Source organism: Rhinolophus sinicus, linkage group LG05 (genome assembly GCF_036562045.2).
Source record: "Rhinolophus sinicus isolate RSC01 linkage group LG05, ASM3656204v1, whole genome shotgun sequence".
Classification (NCBI taxonomy): Eukaryota; Metazoa; Chordata; class Mammalia; order Chiroptera; family Rhinolophidae; genus Rhinolophus; species Rhinolophus sinicus.
The window spans coordinates 177,408,894-177,428,591 of NC_133755.1; the positions used below are offsets into that span (position 1 = coordinate 177,408,894).

The 19,698-nt window shown below is 42.0% G+C and overlaps 1 protein-coding gene across 1 annotated transcript; it reads right to left on the reverse strand.

The window, feature by feature from the left end:
* Positions 1-209: 209 nt before the first annotated feature.
* On the reverse strand, positions 210-13,409 carry SOD2 (superoxide dismutase 2). Its single transcript, XM_019749569.2, has 5 exons — positions 13,249-13,409; positions 12,637-12,839; positions 9,213-9,329; positions 5,006-5,185; positions 210-3,047 (listed from the first exon to the last, which is right to left on the reverse strand). The coding sequence occupies exons 1-5, from the start codon at positions 13,269-13,271 to the stop codon at positions 2,902-2,904; spliced, it is 669 nt and encodes a 222-aa protein (XP_019605128.1). The 5' UTR covers positions 13,272-13,409; the 3' UTR covers positions 210-2,901.
* Between the last annotated feature and the right edge of the window lie 6,289 nt (positions 13,410-19,698).

A 19,698-nucleotide genomic window follows, 5' to 3' on the forward strand; every position in this document is an offset into this window, starting at 1 on the left:
TAAATAAAGTGTAAAAAAATAATAAAAAATAAAATATTATGCTATTACATTTTCAGGTGACTTACTACAGATATGACTGGAGATAGAGTTCCTATCTGGGATTTAAGACTAAAATTTCAACTACCTGTCATTTAGTATTCCCTTCCCACAGTAAAAATGATAAAGCATGTAGGATTCAAGTTTTGACACACATGCAAAACACAGACCTCTTTTGACAGTTGAAAGATTTTTATTAACAATCAAAAAATTTCACACTTACAATAGGAAAATAAATGTTTCTTTAATGAATAATCAAGTGAAAACTATCCAGGACCTTATTGGATTTTTATTATGTACTATGCGTATCTTAGAAGACAGGACACTAGCTTGCTGGATCATTAGGGTATGACTAAAGATGAGTGATAGTGATTTATAAAGGTTATGTAATAGGTTTCCCAAACAGTAGTACCCTTGAAATTTAGGAAATAAAATTTGTTTATACCTAGTTTTAGATATGACTCACAACACACATCAATCTTAATTTTATAATTTTGATGCTACTTTTTTAAAGGTACCCAACAGAAATTCAAATCTCATTTTAAGATCCTGAATTTGAGGTGTAATCAAGTTGTAATTTCTCAACATTAAAGTTGAATTATTACACAATGGTTCAAGCAACAGATACTATTTCAGAGACCGTGTTTGTTTGGTGTCCTGTTCCCCTGCAGCGCAAATCATGCTAAGGTTTGTGAAGCACATCTAGACTAGAGCAGGCACTGCTGATTCAGTCACAAGTAGCCTTCCTGGATGAACAACACATGCTCTTTTCAAAAGAAACGGCTATTCCACCTTTTCTGTTTCTTTTCTACTATGAAACACAGGGCTAAACAGAATCTTGGTCTCATTTTCCACTGGATGATTAAAATCTGTAAATTATCTTAGACTCTTAAAATCTATCCGACAGGGAGGAAAAAGCAAAACGTTAGTGAGGACAGTGTGCTTTCCCTCATTCCCTCAACATAAAGCCAAAGCAAAAATGGAGCCCCATAGAAATTTCAATATTGAATTTTTTTTTGCAATCTTAATGCTTAGTAAGAGTCAAAAAGTTTTATATAAATCAGTGGTCTATGCACTTCTCAGTTCCATACAAACCATGATCTAGCAGACTACTTGTATTCAAAAGCCCATCTTTCAAAAGGTCCTACTTTTCTAGAAGGTCAGTTTCAAGAGTTCAATGCCTTATGTATAAATATATAAGCATATATATTATATATGTAAGCAGTAATCACATGACTCCCACTTGCCCTCCATGAAAGTCATTTAACTTTGGTATATAAAGATAATAAGTCTCTCAAGTATTTTCAATCCATAAGCATAAACACACACACGCGCACGCACGCACGCACGCACGCACACACACACACACACACACAGTTATCATCAGTTTCATCAATACTCCTGACAATTCAGAAGGCCTCAATGCTTTTCTAATTGAATTCTAAAAGAAAAGTGCTTTGAATTTAATTATTTTTTAAACTTCAGTCTTCAATATTGAAATTGCTAAGTTACTCCATTTTTCCATTTAAAAAAAAAGGAAAATAAAGTGGGGAAAAGATAAAAAACTTGGGAAAACATCCTGTTACTAAATAGGTTTAAGAATAAACCTATTTAGAAAAAACATTCCAGTCGAAAGTAAAACCTATGTGGGTTGCTCATTACAGCATTATTTATAATAAACAATTAGAAACAAATGTAATATTCAGTAATAGAACTGTAAAATAAAGTAGGAAATGTCCAATTGATAAAACATTATATAGCCATTAAAGGTGAGGAGAAAGATGCTGAAACGGGATGAACACTGAGCCAAGTGCACCAAGGCCCCCTGCTACAGGGAAAGAGCTCCGTTTACAACAGAACAGGAACATAATCTGACATGCTGTGTCTCTGTATTACGCGTATAGTATTCCTTTATTGAAAAAACTCAGCAATATAAAGCTCCTGTAAGTGATTGTACATTTTCTAAAAAAAAGCATCAAATGGATAGAGTAACTCTAAAACAAGTGTTTGACAATGAATGTTACTGTGAGAGGCGCAGCTGACCGTGTCTAGGAGCCGCTTTGCCTCTCTCATCACTGGGAAGGCAGAGCCTGACCAGGCCGGTGCTCTTGAGAGGGCAGCTCAGAACAGGCGTGAAAGAAGGGGGCCAGTACCTGGCCAATGACCGGTGGCCTCATCCCTGTCACTGATTTCATCAACTAGGCCCAAATTGACCCATATGTTTGAGGACAAAATTCCATGTAATGGTCTTTGTATTTCTTCCTACAAAAAAATTCAGATGCACAACTATTTCCTTCTCATAATAAAGCAAGTCTCAACTAGCAATCAAGTTATGTTTTTTTAAACGACAAATGGTGTTAACTTTGTGCAACATGTGACCATAAATAATTAAAGACCACTGGGTGATATCCTAAACAGAGGATTACTTACAAAAAGATAAATTTTTAGTAGAAAACTATCTCTTGGGGAATAAATTTAATATTTTATTGTTACACAACTGGGGCAAAAGACTAGATTTTCAATAAATGCAATAAAACAGGATTAGAAAGCCTTTGCTAGAGGCCCCAACAGAATAGGGATACAATATTTTTGATGGCTTTACGATGACACTCATAACCTCCTAGGTATTTCAGCTCTCTGAAGAAAATGTTCAATCAAAAGACTAAATCATACAAAGCATTTAACACTTTCAAACGGTTGCTCAATAACAAAGAAATGATTCACAGCACTACATTATGTGTGTCAAATATTTGAATAAGCTACATTCAGCACTACAATAGAGCAGCTTACAGGTATATCGGGTACTCTGCACTACTACAAAAGTAGTCACAAAGAGCTTTATGTGTTCCGTGCAAAGCTCATGTTTTACTTTTTGCAAGCCATGTACCTTTCAGTTACATTCTCCCAGTTGACTACATTCCAAATAGCTTTTAGGTAATCAGGTCTGACATTTTTATACTGCAGGTAATAAGCATGCTCCCACACATCAATTCCCAGCAGTGGAATAAGACCTATCGGAAAGAAGAGAAAAAAGCAAAAACTATAAATTTCAATCTGAAACACTGCATCTTCTCAATTTAATCTTTATCCTATGCATACAAAATTATCTTTACAGCATTCTCATCCATTTTTCAGTTTCTCATATAAATAGGAAATGAGCATAAGAATAAATATTCCTATAAAAAGATTTCAAACTTCACTCTTTGGAAGAAAAGGTGATAAACAGTAAAAATAATTAAAGTAGACTTGGGAAAATCAATGAACTACAATATTTTAATAGCTGTTCTTAAAATACTAACAGATTTATCCAAGAGCCCATTCTTAGCCATCCTCATTGGGGGTCTCAGGAAGGGTGTGTTGTTTGTGGGGGTGACTGACGACCTTCCACAGGGGGTTGTGAGAAACCTGCCCTGCTGCTCCGCAAGGCTAGTGTTAGTCTTGGGGAATAAAAGCATTTATGAGACACTAATAGAAAGAACAGGTTAGTCAGAAAAACTGAATAGGACTAAAGAAAAAGATATCCTGGTTTCAGAAGCAAAATAGTGTAAATGAAGAAATAGTTATATCTATAAAACATTTTTTAAAAAAAACTCTCAAACTAAATAAATGAGAGTTCTCCTCTAGAAAATAATTCTCAACCAGTATGTCGATCAGTTGTGAGGTATGTCACCAATAATTTATTATAAATTATTAAGGTAGTGAAATTTGCAAATGATTTTTCCCACAAATAAATTGCTGTGACTCTCACTTATTTTCATTCCCATGGGCTTTCTTCAAGTGGGAGAGGAGATGTTGCCAGGATTCACCTGGAAATCAGAGCCTTTCCAGTTAGGTACCTTCACAGGTGTACCTGACTCTCTACAGCAGCCAGTGCTCACAAGTCTTTTGTTGCTTTTACAAATTCTGTGGTATCTCACTTTCCTAAAAGAGCCATTTAGATGCTGGCAAAGTCTGAGTATATCGGTAAGTGAGTCACAGAACCAAGTCTTCTGACTTGTGTAGTGGTAGAGAGGTGGCTGAGAGCCACCTTTGTTCGATGTTAAGGTGTCACTTGGGCTTCTTCACGTTGAAGATCACAGTTCCAGCTACCTGCTGGATAACTTAGGACTCTTCTTCCTACTCAGCTTCTAATTCAATCTGGCTCAACATGAAAAGGGACTGGGTGAGCCCAGCCTAATGCTTCTAAGCCAAATATTTTCATAGACTAAACCCCCCCAGGAAGGCAGAATTCTGGAAACCCGAGCTCCCTCGTCCAGTTAGACTACAAGTGTCAACAGAGGTAGTGAGAGTCCAAGGTCTGGTCACACTCAGCTCATACATCTTTTCCTCACTCTTGTTTATCTAACTTTAGGGGTTTTTTTTAGTGCATATAATTATTAGGTTGGTGCAAAAGCAATTGCGGTTTAAAAGGTTAAAAGTAATTGCAAAAACCACAATTACCTTTGCATCAACCTAACATGTAAGCTGATATGAACTCTGACAAATGAAGCAGAGTTTAAGACATTTTTTTGTTAATGTATCTGTAAAATTACATGTGCTTATTTTTTATAAGATTTAAGATTTCAAAATACCAAGGACTTTTAAAGTACTGTAGCTCACATAAGACTCTGGGCATATCTGTTAAGATTTGCTCAAATGAGTACATGCAGATGATAGATTTAAACACTGCTGGTTTTGCTTATTTCCAGTTAAATGCTTTAGATCAGGGGTGTCCAAACGTTTTTCAATGTTTTTTACCAAGGGCCATATGTGGTAAAATACACAAACAGCCAGGCCACTCACTCGAGGTGAAGTACGTATTGCCTCACCTGGTTTATTTAAGTAAACTAAATATATTTTTGGAATTTGCTGCGGGCCAATTAAAAATGGATGGCGGGCCGCAGTTGGCCCGCGGGCCGCAGTTTGGACACCCCTGCTTTAGAGTGAACCATCTCTCCCAAATGAATGTGTAACAGTTTTGCAGTCTCACCTGTTGTGCCCTGCAGGGGATCCTGGTTAGGACAGGCAGCAATCTGTAAGCGTCCCTGCTCCTTATTGAAGCCAAGCCAGCCCCAACCTGAGCCTTGAACACCAGCAGATACAGTGGTCAGCTTCTCCTTCAATTTGGCGAAGGAGCCAAAGTCACGTTTGATGGCTTCCAGCAATTCCCCTATTAAAGAAAAAAAAAATCCAAAGAACACCCATAAATGAATAGATGGCAACAATTACAGTAAAATACTGTAGTACATGTATTAAAATAATCTTGTCATATGGCCCAAGATACAAGAAGACAACATCATACAGAAGATATAACAAAACCCAGTGAGCCTACATAGCACTGTGTTACTCTGCCCTGACACCAGTGTCACAGGTCTCACAATGTGAATTCACATGTTTGTTACTGAAGCATGTTAGGGGGCGTTTCTTCACTCACTGTGCTATTGCCATCAGGAAAGAGAGAATATTTTCCATTAGCTTTCTTTTTGTCCTCTTAGTGAAAATTTTACATTGACTTCTACCCTTCCTGCTCTGTCTCAGTTGGGGAATAAAATGCTATGGCTGCTATCTGGTTCTTCTCCAAGGCAGTCTAGATCTTTCCCCTCTCAAGTATATCATTTTAAAAAGAGTGATTTTCTTCTCTGAACTAAGAGTACACTTTAAGAGCCATAACCCTTTTTTATTCTGTAGTAAAACAGAATATAATTATAATTTTAGATTGAGCACATCAACCAAATCAACTGGACCAAAAACATCATTTCTCTCATTCTATTGGTTTAAAAGTAATCATATTATAAGCACAAACGATGGAATAAAGTGGTACAGATAACACAAGAAGGCAGAGAATACCAACACCTGTTGGTTGAATAGGGGCGTATCTGATACTCTGGTGACTCACAAAACCTCAAAAGTATTAGGTCGGGGCAGCCGAATGGCTCAGCTGGTTAGAGCACAACTCTTGACAACAAGGTTGCTGATTCAATTCCCACATAGGATGGTCGGCTGCGCCCCCTACAACTAAGATTGAAAATGGCAACTGGACTTGGAGCTGAGCTGCGCCCTCCACAACTAGACTGAAGGACAACTTGGAGCTGATGGGCCCTGGAGAAACACACTGTTCTCCAATATTCCCCAATTAAATTAAAAAAGAAAAAAAGTATAGGTCGTGGTCTGAAAACCTAACTCACAAATAATAAATTGCCCAACTTCCCATGTTACCCACCCCCATCCATCTTTACTTCTTAATGATATTGCTTATTTCAAGTGCATATGATGCCTTCTAGAACACAATTTAAAAAAACAAAAAGCCCATAAACTTAAGGTACACTCCAGAAGCCCAGAAATAAAGGAAGGGAGCTGTATCTGTGCCCCATACCTTCCCTGGGATGAGGAGGATAATTAGTCATCTGGGCCTCCACACTCTACACAGGAAATCAAGTACATGAGGAGAGCAGGCCAGACCATCAGCTCCGTACCCCTCTCATCACCTGCAGTTGTCCCGGAAAACCTGATTTTCCGGGACAACTGACTTCTTTTCAGTTAGCAACAGTGGTAAAATAATAGCAAAAGGTACTACTGTATGCACTACATATAATTACTTATTTAATTCTCAAAAGAGCCTATTATTGGAAAGACAGTCCGTGTTCATGGATTGGAAGAATCAACATAGTTAAAATGGCAATATTTCCCAAAGCAGATTTAATGCAATCCCCATCAAAATCCCAATGGCATTTTTTAAAGAAATAGAACAAAACATCATCAGATTGGGGCCGGCACAGTGGCTCAGGCGGTTAGAGCTCCATGCTCCTAACTCCGAAGGCTGCCGGTTCGATTCCCACATGGGCCAGTGGGCTCTCAACCACAAGGTTGCTGGTTCAACTCCTCGAGTCCTGCAAGGGATGGTGGGCTCCACCCCCTGCAACTAAGATTGAACACGGCACCCTGAGCTGAGCTGCCACTGACAAAGTTGGTTGGAACACGTCCTCTCAACCAAAAGGTTGTCGGTTCGACTCCCGCAAGGGATGGTGGGCTGTGCTCCCTGCAACTAGAAACGGCAACTGGACCTGGAGCTGAGCTGCGCCCTCCACAACTAAGACTAAAAGGACAACAACTTGAAGCTGAACAGCACCCTCCACAGCTAAGATTGAAAGGACAACAGCTTGACTTGGAAAAAAGGCCTGGAAGTACACACTGTTCCCCCAATAAAGTCCTGTTCCCCTTCCCCAATAAAATCTTTAAAAAAAAAAAAAAAATCATCAGATTTGTTTGGAACCACAAAAGACCCCGAATAGCCAAAGCAAGCTTAAGAAAAAAGAACAATACTGGAGGTATCACACTCCCTGACTTTAGCTTGTACTACAGGGCTACAATATTCAAAACAGCATGGTATTGACCGAAAAACAGACACATAGACCAATGGAATAGAATTGAGAACCCAGAAATAAAACCACATAAATATGGACAGATAATTTTTGAAAAAGAAGCAAAAAACATACAATGGAGAAAAGACAGCCTCTCCAATAAATGGTGCTGGGAGAATTGGAAAGCCACGTGCAAAAGAATGAAACTGGACTGCTATCTGTCACCATGTACAAAATTAATTCAAAATGGATCAAAGACCTAAGCATAAGACCTGAAACAATAAAATGCATAGAAGAAAACATAGATACTAAACTTATGGACCTTGGGTTCAAAGAGCATTTTATGAATTTGACTCCAAAGGCAATGGAAGTAAAAGCTAAAACAAATGAATGGCACTACATCAAACCTAAAATCTTCTGCATAGCAAAAGATACCATCGACAAAATAAAATGGCAACCAAACAAATGGGAGAAGATTTTTGCAAACAGTGCCTCCGATAAGGGGCTAATATCTAAAATATACAAGGAACTCAAACAACTCAACAACAAAAAAACAAACAACCCAATTGAAAAATGGGCAGACAACCTAAAGAGACATTTCTCCAAAGAGGACATACAAATGGCAAATAGACATATGAAAAAATGTTCAACATCACTAATCATCAGAGAAATGCAAATAAAAACCACAATGAGATATCACCTCACCCCAGTCAGAATGGCTATCATCAACAAGACAAATAGCAACAAGTGTTGGAGAGGCTGTGGAGAAAAAGGAACCCTCATACACTGTTGTTGGGAATGCAGACTAGTGTAGCCACTATGGAAGGCAGTGTGGAGGTTCCTCAAAAAATTACAAATAGATTTACCGTATGACCCAGCAATCCCTCTCCTGGGTATCTATCCAAAATATTTGAAAACATTTATCCATAAAGACAAGTGTACTCCAATGTTCATTGCAGCTTTATTTACAGTGGCCAAGACATGGAAACAACCAAAATGTCCTTCAATAGATGAATGGATAAAGAAGTTGTGGTACATATACACAATGGAATACTATTCGGCAGTAAGAAAAGATGAAATAGGACCATTTGTGACAACATAGATGGATCTTGAGATCATAACGCTAAGCGAAATAAGTCAGACAGAAAAAGCAGAGAACCATATGATTTCACTGATATGTGGTATATAAACCAAAAACAAAAGAACAAGACAAACAAATGAGAAACAAAAACTCATAGACACAGACAATAGTTTAGTGGTTACCAGAGGGGAAGGAGGTGGTAGATGAGGGTAAAGGGGATCAAACATATGGCGATGGAAGGAGAACTGGCTCTGGGTGGTGAACACACAATGTGATTTATAGAGGATGTAATACAGAATTGTACACCTGAAATTTATGTAACTTTACTAACAATTGTCACCCCAAAAAACTTTTAAAAAGAAAAACAAACAAAAAAAAAGAGTTTATTATTATCTCTGTATCAGAGATGAAGAAATTAAACTACAGAATGGTTAAGTATCTCACAAGTCCTAGAGCTAGTAAGTGAAAGTTTATCTTTTCTAAAAAGTGTTTCTCTGTCTTTCCCTAATGTAGAAAAGTATGTGATATTGACACTGTATATGATATTGTGTTTGTGTATAAAATCTGATGACACAACTCCCTGAATGCGTTCTCTATTCTTACATATGTCCCTCTGACAGTTACAACTTGGTTGTACTGCTTGCTATGAAAAATAGGCCATTATGATACCTCAGAGAGAATTAAAGTAACATAAGGAAATGAACAGTCCTTCTTAGCATACACAAAATGCAGCTAAGCATGCACCAATTTTTACCAACCTTTGGGTTCTCCACCGCCATTAGGGCTCAGGTTTGTCCAGAAAATGCTATGATTGAGATGGCCTCCACCATTGAACTTCAGTGCAGGCTGAAGAGCTATCTGAGTTGTAACATCACCTGAAATGTTAAAATGCAAATACATTTTTTAAAATTTTACTTTTGTAACCATTCTATATACTATTTTATTCTTTGTAAAATGTCAGGTAATTGAATCAGCTTATCTATAACATCCCTATAGGTCCTAAAATTCCACATTTTCAAGATCCTACAAAAGAAAAAAAAAACCCTCCCAAAATTATTTGCCCCAGTGATTTTTCAGATCAATTAATAACATGTTAAACAACTAGTGAGAGGCTCAGCAGGTGTGGCAAAGCTAGTAGAAAATTCACTGCGGAGCTTCCAAGAACTCAGTTTTCTTGAATAGAAAAAATTCCAGCAAATGAAAGAATGAAGAAAAAAGAAAGAAAATGTTGGAATGCTAAACTGTACGGTTCTATATATGGGCTATATGGAAAACTTTCAACTCTCATTTTCCAGATAGACAACTACTCACCGGGAAATATTTCAATGCTACATTAACAAGAAATACAACATATTCGAAACTGAACTCCTGATTTTCAACCCCAAGCTTCCTCCTGTGACCTTCCCTGTCTCATAAGTGCCAGCTGTCTTCTCAGGACATTTTTGAGATTTTGGTCATTTTTGACTCCTTTCCTCTCACACCCCCCGTCTAAACCACCAGCATATCCACCAGCAAAGCAGCTCTTCCTTTAAAACACATCCAGAATCCAATCCCTCCTTCCTACCTCCTGTGCAGACCAGCAGCATCTCCCACCTGCATTCCTGCCAGTCTGGCACTGGTCTCCTGCTTCTATACCCATCCCCTACAGTCTATTCTCAACACAGTGGCCACAGGGCTCCTCTAGACCCCAAACTGATCATGGCACTCCTTTAGCCAAACCCCTCCAATGGCTGCATTTCTCAGAGTGAACCCCAAGTCCTTACAATCGGCTACAGAAATGGATGTCGTGACCCTCTGCATCTCCCGGCTGGCCCGGCTCCAGCCACACTGGCCTCCTTGCACTTACATGAGAAGTACAGCAGGCTCCCAGCTCAGGGCTTCCCCTGCTGCCTGTGTGGGAACTCTTCCCAGACACAGCCTCATGCTGCGTTCCGCCTCTCCTTCAAGTCTCTACTGAAATGTCAACCTCACCAGTGAAGCCTTCTCTAACCACAGGGTAAAATGGGTAACTCCCCTACTTTGTCTTTCTCCATAGGACTTGCCACTCCTGGCACACTACATATTTAGTGTTCATCCGTCTCCCCGCTAGAATGAAAGGTCCGGTGAGGACAAGGACTTTTCTGCACTGCTATGTCCTGGGGCCCGATATACTGCCTCGTACGTAGCAGGTACTCAATGAATGTTTGTTGGCTGAGTACATAATTGAATATACTCAATGTAGTTTCTAAGGTAAAGAATTCTCTGACATCTATGAGACTTCAAAAGAAAGAATGCCATGTTTGAAGACATTTTTTTCAACCTTGCTAAAAAAAATAGACGAAATAAAATATTTTTTCTATGCCTTCCAGAAGCTACAGATGAACTGAACTGTTAGGAAAAATGGGAATTCCCTTGTTCAATACATATTGAGTATTTATTATTCACAAGATACCAAACAGCAAAGAGAAGGACACAAAGAACCACCGAGTGCTCTGCTCAGAGCTTACATAATAAAAAAAGCTCTCTACTTCTGTTCTTAGGACACACAGCAAGAACATACGTAAGAAATATTGCTTTCTGAAACAAGGCCAAACCTCCAGTCGGTTAGCAGTTCAGAAAGGAGGAGAGGACCACGTGGTATCTGAATACATAATATTTGAGAGTTTTTTTAAGATGCCAACTTTATGTTGTTGTTATGTTTACAAAATAATTTTCTTACAGTTCAGTATCTCCCTCATTAATTTTTCTTGGCGAGTAACCCTAAAAATAAATGTAGGTTTATTAAATTGTGTTTTAATAAATCAATAACTAAATTTTTCTAATTGAATAAAAACATGCTTATTGAGAAATAGTTTAATAATCTTAATTTCTTAAAGTTTATTCATTTTTAAATTTTAATAGAAACTTGTGGGATTTAGTATCTGCTTTTAAGAACACTTTTCTGAACACATTTCCTTTGGTTTCACTTCAGTGTTTTCTTCTGTTAAACGCAATAAGTGTTAAATACTTTGTTTGAAAAGTATTTATGTTACTTACACATGATGAAATTGATGATGTTATTTTACTTACACTCCTTTCTTGCCAAATTTTCAAACATGAAAATGTAACTCTTTAATAATTCTTAAAATATAACTTTTTAAATAAAAGAAACCTCCATAGATACTTATTAATTTATGGGCAATGTAGTAGAATATAATGTAAAGCTTTTTTTTCTGGTGGCTTTTGTTAAACAAGCAAAGCTTCAATTGCGCAAGAAAAGGATTGAAAGCTGTTTTGAAAATATTGAAGAGACAGGTTCATAGGTTTTCAGATACTGTCATGCAGGAAACACTTTCACAACTGGGGATATTCCCCAACCTCACTATTACCACATCCTTCCAGAATTTGTTATTTCCTAAATCACCAAAACTTTTCCCGTATTCAGAATCTTTTGCCGTATTTGAGGTTTCTCACTGTCACAATAAATTTTCCAGAATGTGGCAACTTTCTCCTCTTTTTTGTTTTTAGCTATTTACCTCATACACAATCAGGCTGAAATTCTTACATTTTTCCACTAGATGTCCCCAGTCAACAACCTGTCACTGTCTTAAAATTACTCAACAAATATCATAGTACTGAAATTCAATAAAAATGGGAATAATTAAGAAAAAAACACATTTTTTAACTGTGTAGCCAATGAAGCCATACATCTAGTCTGGAAACACGACTGTCAATTATTTCCTCTGCAAACACTGCTTAACTAGTAGATTGAAAAGTGTAAGTTTTTTGCACAGAAACATTAAAACATAGTATTCCCATACACACCCCCAGACACAAAACACAGAAAAGTCCACACACTTACTGGTTTTGTCAACTGAGCTCTTAAAAAAAAAAGCAACACCACATTGTATTTTAATTGAATTGTAAATATTAGTAAATAAACACAAGCCTGTTTCAGTTTCCCACAAAATGCGTCTTTTCCTTGTGAATTTCGGCCTGGAACACGTGAAGTGGTTCTACTGACCAGAGGAGCATTTCTTTTTCTTTTTCCTTTGTGTTTTTTTTAAACCATAGAATAAGCATTTATTATCAGAACACCGGTGGCCTAAGAAGACAGCAGGTTACACCTAAAAACTGCCTTGAGGAGCCTTTCTTTATGGAGACCCGCCTGCCTTCCTGTTTCCCTCCAGCCAGCTTCTCAGTGTCGGGCAGCCCCGCACCTACCCTTCTCCAGCGCCTCGCCGTACTTCTCCTCGGTGGCATTCAGGTTGTTCACATAGGCCGCGTGGTGCTTGCTGTGGTGCAGCTGCATGATCTGGGCATTAATGTGAGGCTCCAGGGCGCCATAGTCGTACGGCAGGTCGGGGAGGCTGTGCTTCTGCCTGGAGCCCAGAGACCCCAAAGCTGGCACCAGCTTCCGGCTCGTACTGGAAAGAGAGCAAACACAGACCCACCCGCTCACGCCGCGAGTTCGCTTTAACGCGAGCGACCGTCTGCGCAGACGAAGCTGCAGGAGCAGGAGCGCATCTGGGCCTTTCTATCGTTTGCTCGCTCGCCGGCCGCGTTTGAAGCATTAAACTAATGCCTCTATCCTGCCCCTGGGCAGCACCTGGATGCGCTCAACTGACACCTGTCCTCGGGCAGGGCCGCCCGCCGCCGCCCCGCGACACCAAGGCCCCGAAAGTGCCCTCGACTCGCCGGGTCCCAGCCCGGGAGCGGCTGAGCGGGGAGAGAGAGGGAATCGTGGAGGACCCCGCCGCCCGACTGCTGCCTGCGCCCTTCGCCCGTGGGGCCGGGACCGCGTCCCCGCCGCGCAGCGCGGCCCGGGCGACTCACCTGCACGCTGCCCGGCACAACATGGTGACGCCACCCGCAGGCCTCTCGGAATTCCAGACGCTGCGCAGCGCTGACCGCCGGGAATAAAGCCGCGACCCAGGCTGCGGTGCAAGGACACCGCCGCCCGCCGCAGGCTCCGCCCCCTGCTCGCCGCTCCCACTCAGGGGGGTGCGCGGCCCCGGGGTCTGTCCCACCCTCGCCCGACCCGCTCCCTCAGCCCAGGGAACGCGAGAAACGAGATTGAAGAGACATTTTCCAGTGGGATGAGGGAACTGCGGTGCCCACCTGTCGTGCTTCCCGGTTTGACACCCGAGGGAAGGCCTTAACCCCCCTCCGGTGCGAGATGGTACTGTCCACAGCTACGTCCGCGTCGGCACCGCCCAACCCGGCCAAGGGGAGGAGACGGGGTCGCCGGGTCCGCGGGAAGGTCCCTACACCTTCCTGGTGGCGGTGCTAGGGCTGCAGGTGGTTGGGGTAAACTCCCCAGAGAAAAGACTCTTGTTTTCCAGAACGGCCCTGGCACGCGCCACCGCGTCCCTAAGGTGGGTCCTGGGCTCTGGGAAGCTGTAGGACCAGTGCGCCTCAAATACTGCCCCGAGTGACCTTTCGTTCGGAGAGAACTGGCCTTGGGACCTCCTCCAGGCCTGATAGTAGTGTTCCTGAACACTAAGGGTGGGCCACGGATCGCGTTGCAGGGTTTGCATACATTTATCTTTGTTTCACCCTGAGGGTAGGTATGGTCGACTCCAGATGACAGTTGATGAGTTCACTGAGGTTAAGCAGGTTGCCTTGGTCACACAGTTAATAAATCAGGATTAGAACCCAAAGTTCATACTTTCTTGAACACTAAGACCTACCAGTCAAGCCTTGAGTATTTATTAGGTTGGTGCAAAAGTAATCGCGGTTTAAAAGGTTGAAAATAGTTGCAAAAACCGCGATTACTTTTGCACCAACCTAATAGAAGTGACTTCCATGAACCAACCACTGGGAGAATATAAAAGTACAGCAGAGGGTTCTTTCCTCCAGTGTCTTATGGTCCAATAAATTGTAAATATCCAATCCTTTCTCAACAATTTAAAAAAAAAAATTCTGAGTTGTGTGAATCCTCCCTATATATAGAAGTTAGGAAAGCTTTTGTTATTGGCCTGAGTTGGGCCCTTATTGAATAGATTAATATAAAAGGAAGCAGATAGTAGGTGCTTAATACTTTCAGTTTCTTTCTTCCACCTGCTTCACAATTCCCATCCCCCACTGCTATCCTCCCCCCAAGGATGACTAGGCTTTGGATTAGGGGACTAGCTGGGGGAATCACCCAGCATGACTTCCCAGCAAGAGGGCTGGGGCTTGCTGGCAGTCAGGAGAATGTAACCAAGGGCGCGTTGGGGTGAAGGAGGAAATTCAAGTTGGGAACAAATTATGGATGTCCTTAAAATAAACACATGGTTGATAACAGGAAATTGAGAAGCCTTTTAGCTGAAGTGAAGCACATCAAAAGTAGTTTTTCAGGCAAGGTAGTCTGGCATTGATACCATAAGGGGCAGGCTAGTTAGGAAGCTGTTGCATGAATCCTAGCATGAGGTACCAAGAGCCAGTTCTAGAGTGCTAGCTATGAGAGTTGGAAGAAAAGAGGATTTAAAGGAATAAAACAACAGAATTCAGTGACAGATCCATCGCTAGTAAAAGGGCTTCATCTGGTGAGAACAAAATATCACAGGAGACAAAATATAAGGAGACAGCCCAGTCAGGCTGCATTGATGTACTTCTTGTTTGTACAGAGGATGAGACTTTGAGACTTAAATGGACCCCCAGGACATGCCCTTTTGAACAAGCAGCAAAGATTAGGGAGTAGGGAATTGACAGTAACAGTCAAGTAGAATTGTCTCTAACATTATATCTGTCGTCAGCTACATCCTTCCAGGAAACAAGCCTGACTGTGAGAGTATCTGAGACCAAGAATTTTTGGGGTACAGGAAGTAATGAGAAGAAAGTTTCCTAGCTTCTTTGTCTACTACACCCAATAAACAGACCTCTTTCTTTTTAAGTGGCCACTGTAAGCAGTACTCATTCAATTTGCCCAAGAAGTTAAATAGATTACAGTTAACTAGGGTCTGTCCCAAATTCCTCCAGCCAGCTCAGGCCATATCAGGACTCCATGACTGTGGATTTCCCTTGAATAAACTTCTGAAGGTCACTTCACAGCCATTTTCAGACTCACCACAGTGTAGGCCAACATACTGGTTGGAGGAGGCAAAATGTGGGTTGAGGTGAAATCATGTTGAGCCAGTTATTAATTGTGTTTATTATATTCTAGTATCAGAGATCCAGCCCCAGTGTCTCAAACACAGAAGAGTGTATTCCCTCACGTAAAAGAGATCTGGAGTGGGCAGTCCAAGGCTGGGATGACAGGGCCACGAGTCCTCAAGGACCCAGGCTCCTCTGTCTTCAGAGTTGCCTCACGATCCATGACAACTTCTACGAGTATAGCACCTGCCATCTCACCTCCTATCCATGATCAGGGAAGGACAGAAGGTTGGGCCCCAGCTGTCTCCCTTTTAAGGATCCTTTGTGATAGAGTCGCCCAACAAATGCCATTCAGAATTTAGGTACAAGGCTACACCTGGCTGCAGAGGAGGTTGGGAAATGTACTCATTTAGCCGTGCACATTTCTAATCTAAAAAAAAAAAGTGGAATTCTGTAACTAAAGGAAAAATGAGTAACGGGTTGGAAAATAGCAGTCTCGGCCATGCCTCCTTCTACAAGGTATCATTTCCACATACTTGGATATGAACTCTGACCATTACTGGAATGATCTTAGCTACATTCTCTCTTTTTTCCTCTCTCTTTTCATTTTCCACCTTTGCATCACAAATCTTAGCCAGGCAGGAATCTCAATGAGAATTGCTATACCAACTTTCCCTTTGCATAACTTGGATTGTTAATAGGACCAAGAGTAGTACTTAAATTGCTAAAATAAAATCAGTGATTCAGGCTGAAAGAGAAAGTGATGATAAAGATACGTATCATTAACAAGGGTTTCAAAGTGAGCTTTTTTCCACACATCGTCAGGCTAATTTTAATTAGAACACATTAACTCCTGGAAAGGAAAAGGGGAGCTTGGCTCAGAACTGAAGTGTTTTATTGAACAAGACGTGTGGTGTATTCATAAATTTATGGATACAGCTTTATTGATTAGACCCTCAACATGTGCTAGGTCCCAGGTCAAATACTCTACATTGTATCTTAATTCACACAGCATCTCTGTGAAATGGCTTATTATTCCTCTTTTGCACAAAGACAGTAAGTGACCTGACCAAGGTCACACACAGAACTAGTAGGTAGTAGAGGTGGGCTTTGACTGCATTGCTCTCTGTTACCCTGACATCACTCTGTGCCTTTAAACGGCTCTCCCACATTCCTTGAACACAATAAAATTGAGCTCAACCCAATCTTTTTGTGTGTAGCCCAAATTTTGAAACTTTTTCCCCCTATGCTGCTTCCCAACACATCCTGTCTTCTCAACTCCTGACTGATCTCTGGCCTCATCTCTTGCATATGACCCAGGTCATAACCCTTGGACTGAAGCCTGATACTGCTCCTCGGTTCTCACCTTGAGTTGTTTGCCTCTTTAGTCACATTTGCTTCTCAGCCTCAGTGAAGACCCAGCTTCCTGGAGCTGCCCTTGGCACTGGCCCACCTGACTGACTCTTCCCGTCCTTGTCTATGGAGAGAATCAGACTTGCAGGCCACGAACCTGGGAAACCAAAACAGAACAGAGGAAGGGTAAAGAGAAAGTTTGTCCCATATTTAGAGTCCAGCAGATCCCTCCATAAAGACCACACGTCTGCCCCAAAAAGCCCACCATCATTACTACTCCAGGTATATTAGTCAGGGTTCTCCAGAGAAATGGAGCCAATCAGAGATGCATATAAAGCCAGAGAGAGCTGGATTATAAGGAATCAGCTCACACGATTATAGAGCCTGGCAAGTCCAAAATCTGCACTGTGAACCCACAGACTGGAGATCTCAGAGAGCCAACAGTGCAGTTCCAATGCAAAGGCAATCGGATGATGCCTTCCCTGTTGCTCAGGGGAGGTTGGTTTTTGTTCTGTGCAGGCCTTCAGCTGATTGGATGAGGGCCACCCACACTATGGAGGGCAATCTGCTTTACCAAGATTCATTGATTTAAACGTTAATCTCATCCAAAAACACCCTCCCAATTTGACACATAAAATTGACCATCATACCAGGTAAAAAATAACATGGCTAATACATTCTCCATAAGGGTGGGGATGTCTGTCAGTCATTATACCAAAAATTCCAATTAGTTTCCCAGGATTCATCACAGAGTGGGATTGAATTCATGGGTACAGTCCTAAGAATAACTCTCTACCCCTGAGAGCAGTGACCATGCAGAAGGACCTCAGCCTGGCTACATCTCCTGGCCAGCCATGCCAGGGGCTGCACCCCACATCACGAGATCCACGCTGAGGAAACAGAGTAGGTATGCAGGAGGCGTAGGCTCATATACCATGGAGCTTCATGCCAGAACTCGGTCCACTGGGAACAGTATGGACATTGGGTCCCATCTCAGGCATGTCCCAGAACACAGCCCATCCTGGCCCACGTTACCCTACTCTGGTGCTGGCTTATATCTGTGCTGGCCCTGGCTGGGAAACTGGATAAAATCATCTAACACAAGCTTGTGCGTGTTTTTACCCTAAGAGTATCAGCTATATGTTGGCACAAGGTACTCTGATTAATTATGCAAGAAGACTGATTACTCCTGTATTGTGTTTGAAGTGTCCTATCGGTGATGTACAAACTAGAAGCTCTCTTAATCTCAACATTGACCCTGAACATTCCAGGCCCCCTTGAGCAGACATCTTAGTTTTGTCCCAGGCCAGTTTAGAACTAAACCTGGTTGTTATGGGCTGAATTGTTTCCCCCAAAATTCATATATTGAAATCCTAACCCCCAATACTTCAGAAAGTGACTATATTTGGGAGATAGAGCCTTGAACATGTAATTAAGTTAAAATAAGATCACTAGGGTAGGTCCCAAACCAGTGTGACTGGTGTCCTTAAAAGGAGATAAGAACATAGACATGCACACAGGTGAGGACACAGCAGGAAGATGCCACCTGCGAGCCAAGGAGACGGGCCTCAGGAGAAACCAACCCTGCCAACATCGTGAGCTCAAACTTCCAGCCTCCAGAGCGGTGAGAAAATAAATTTGTTTTTTAAGCCACCCAGTCTACGGTATTTTGTCATGGCAACCCTAGCAAACTAATACAGCAGTTCAGCGATTTCTATAATCCAATCCGGTTATCAAAATGTCAGCCACTGTTGAGTTTATAATCAGAATCACAGGGTCTGCTTCCCTCCTGGGACCTCCTCCACTGCACGGCCCCCCACAGCCAGCTCCTTCCAAGGGCTTGCTGGTACTCACCTGCAGGGAGGGGACGAAGGGTCTGCATTCAGGAGAGATGGCCCTTCTCAGCTGGCTCCTGTTTTGGTGTCATCGGGCCCCAGGTACTAGTGACACAAGCCCCAGCCACAGTCAGGGACTAAGAGAGAAGAGCTATGTTCTATCTTGATCTGTCTCAACTTCTTTTTGATGGCGCCCACGTGTGGGAGTTTTTGTACAGGTGACAGGTCTGGTTCAGCTTCACCCCAACAGGTTCTCTGTCATGTAGACCCCCTGCACCTGTCCAGGTGTGTCCATGCCTCTGTTCTGCGCGCCTGCCCCTTTGCCAGGTTCCTTTGGTCAGTTGTGCAGCCACTGGGGCACCCTCGTTCATGCTTCCTCACTGTAATCCCTAAGACCAGCTGTGCCTCTACCTTACAAATGTCCTGATGAAAAGGGGACACCAGTGTCCAAATTCACCCCTAATGTTCAGGGTGCAGAGGTCCTGTGACTCCCTTTCTCCTAGAGCATGAGAGGGGAGCAAAATGGGAAAGGATTGAGCTGAACATTCTGGTAAAGCCTCAGACAGCTCTTATTTCGCCCCCATCGCCCCCTTCCATGTTTCCTGAAGGGAAAGCACAGCCTATCCAGAACATGAGCCTCTCCACCTTTGAGCCAGACTTTGGGGAATCCATAATCTTGCCTTTAGTAGCAGGGACTCCACTAGCTGAAGTGGGAGGGTGAATGAGAAAGGATTTCAGCCTTCATGTTCTACTGCTATTCATCGAATAGTGCGGTACTGACTGTCCTCCAGGTGCTAAGCCTGTTCTGAGTTGGGTGTAGAACCAGCCATCACTCCCATCCTCAGGAGCTCTGTCACAGTCCCGGGGAGACTGCTGCCCTGGAAGGACAGTGGTGTCTGCGAGTGCTGGCGGGAAGACGTGAGGCCACCCAAAGACTGTAGTCTGGGCTCAAAGTACGAAACCCAGAGAGCAGGGTTTTTCAACCTCAGCACTGTTGACATTTTGGACCAGTTAATTCTCT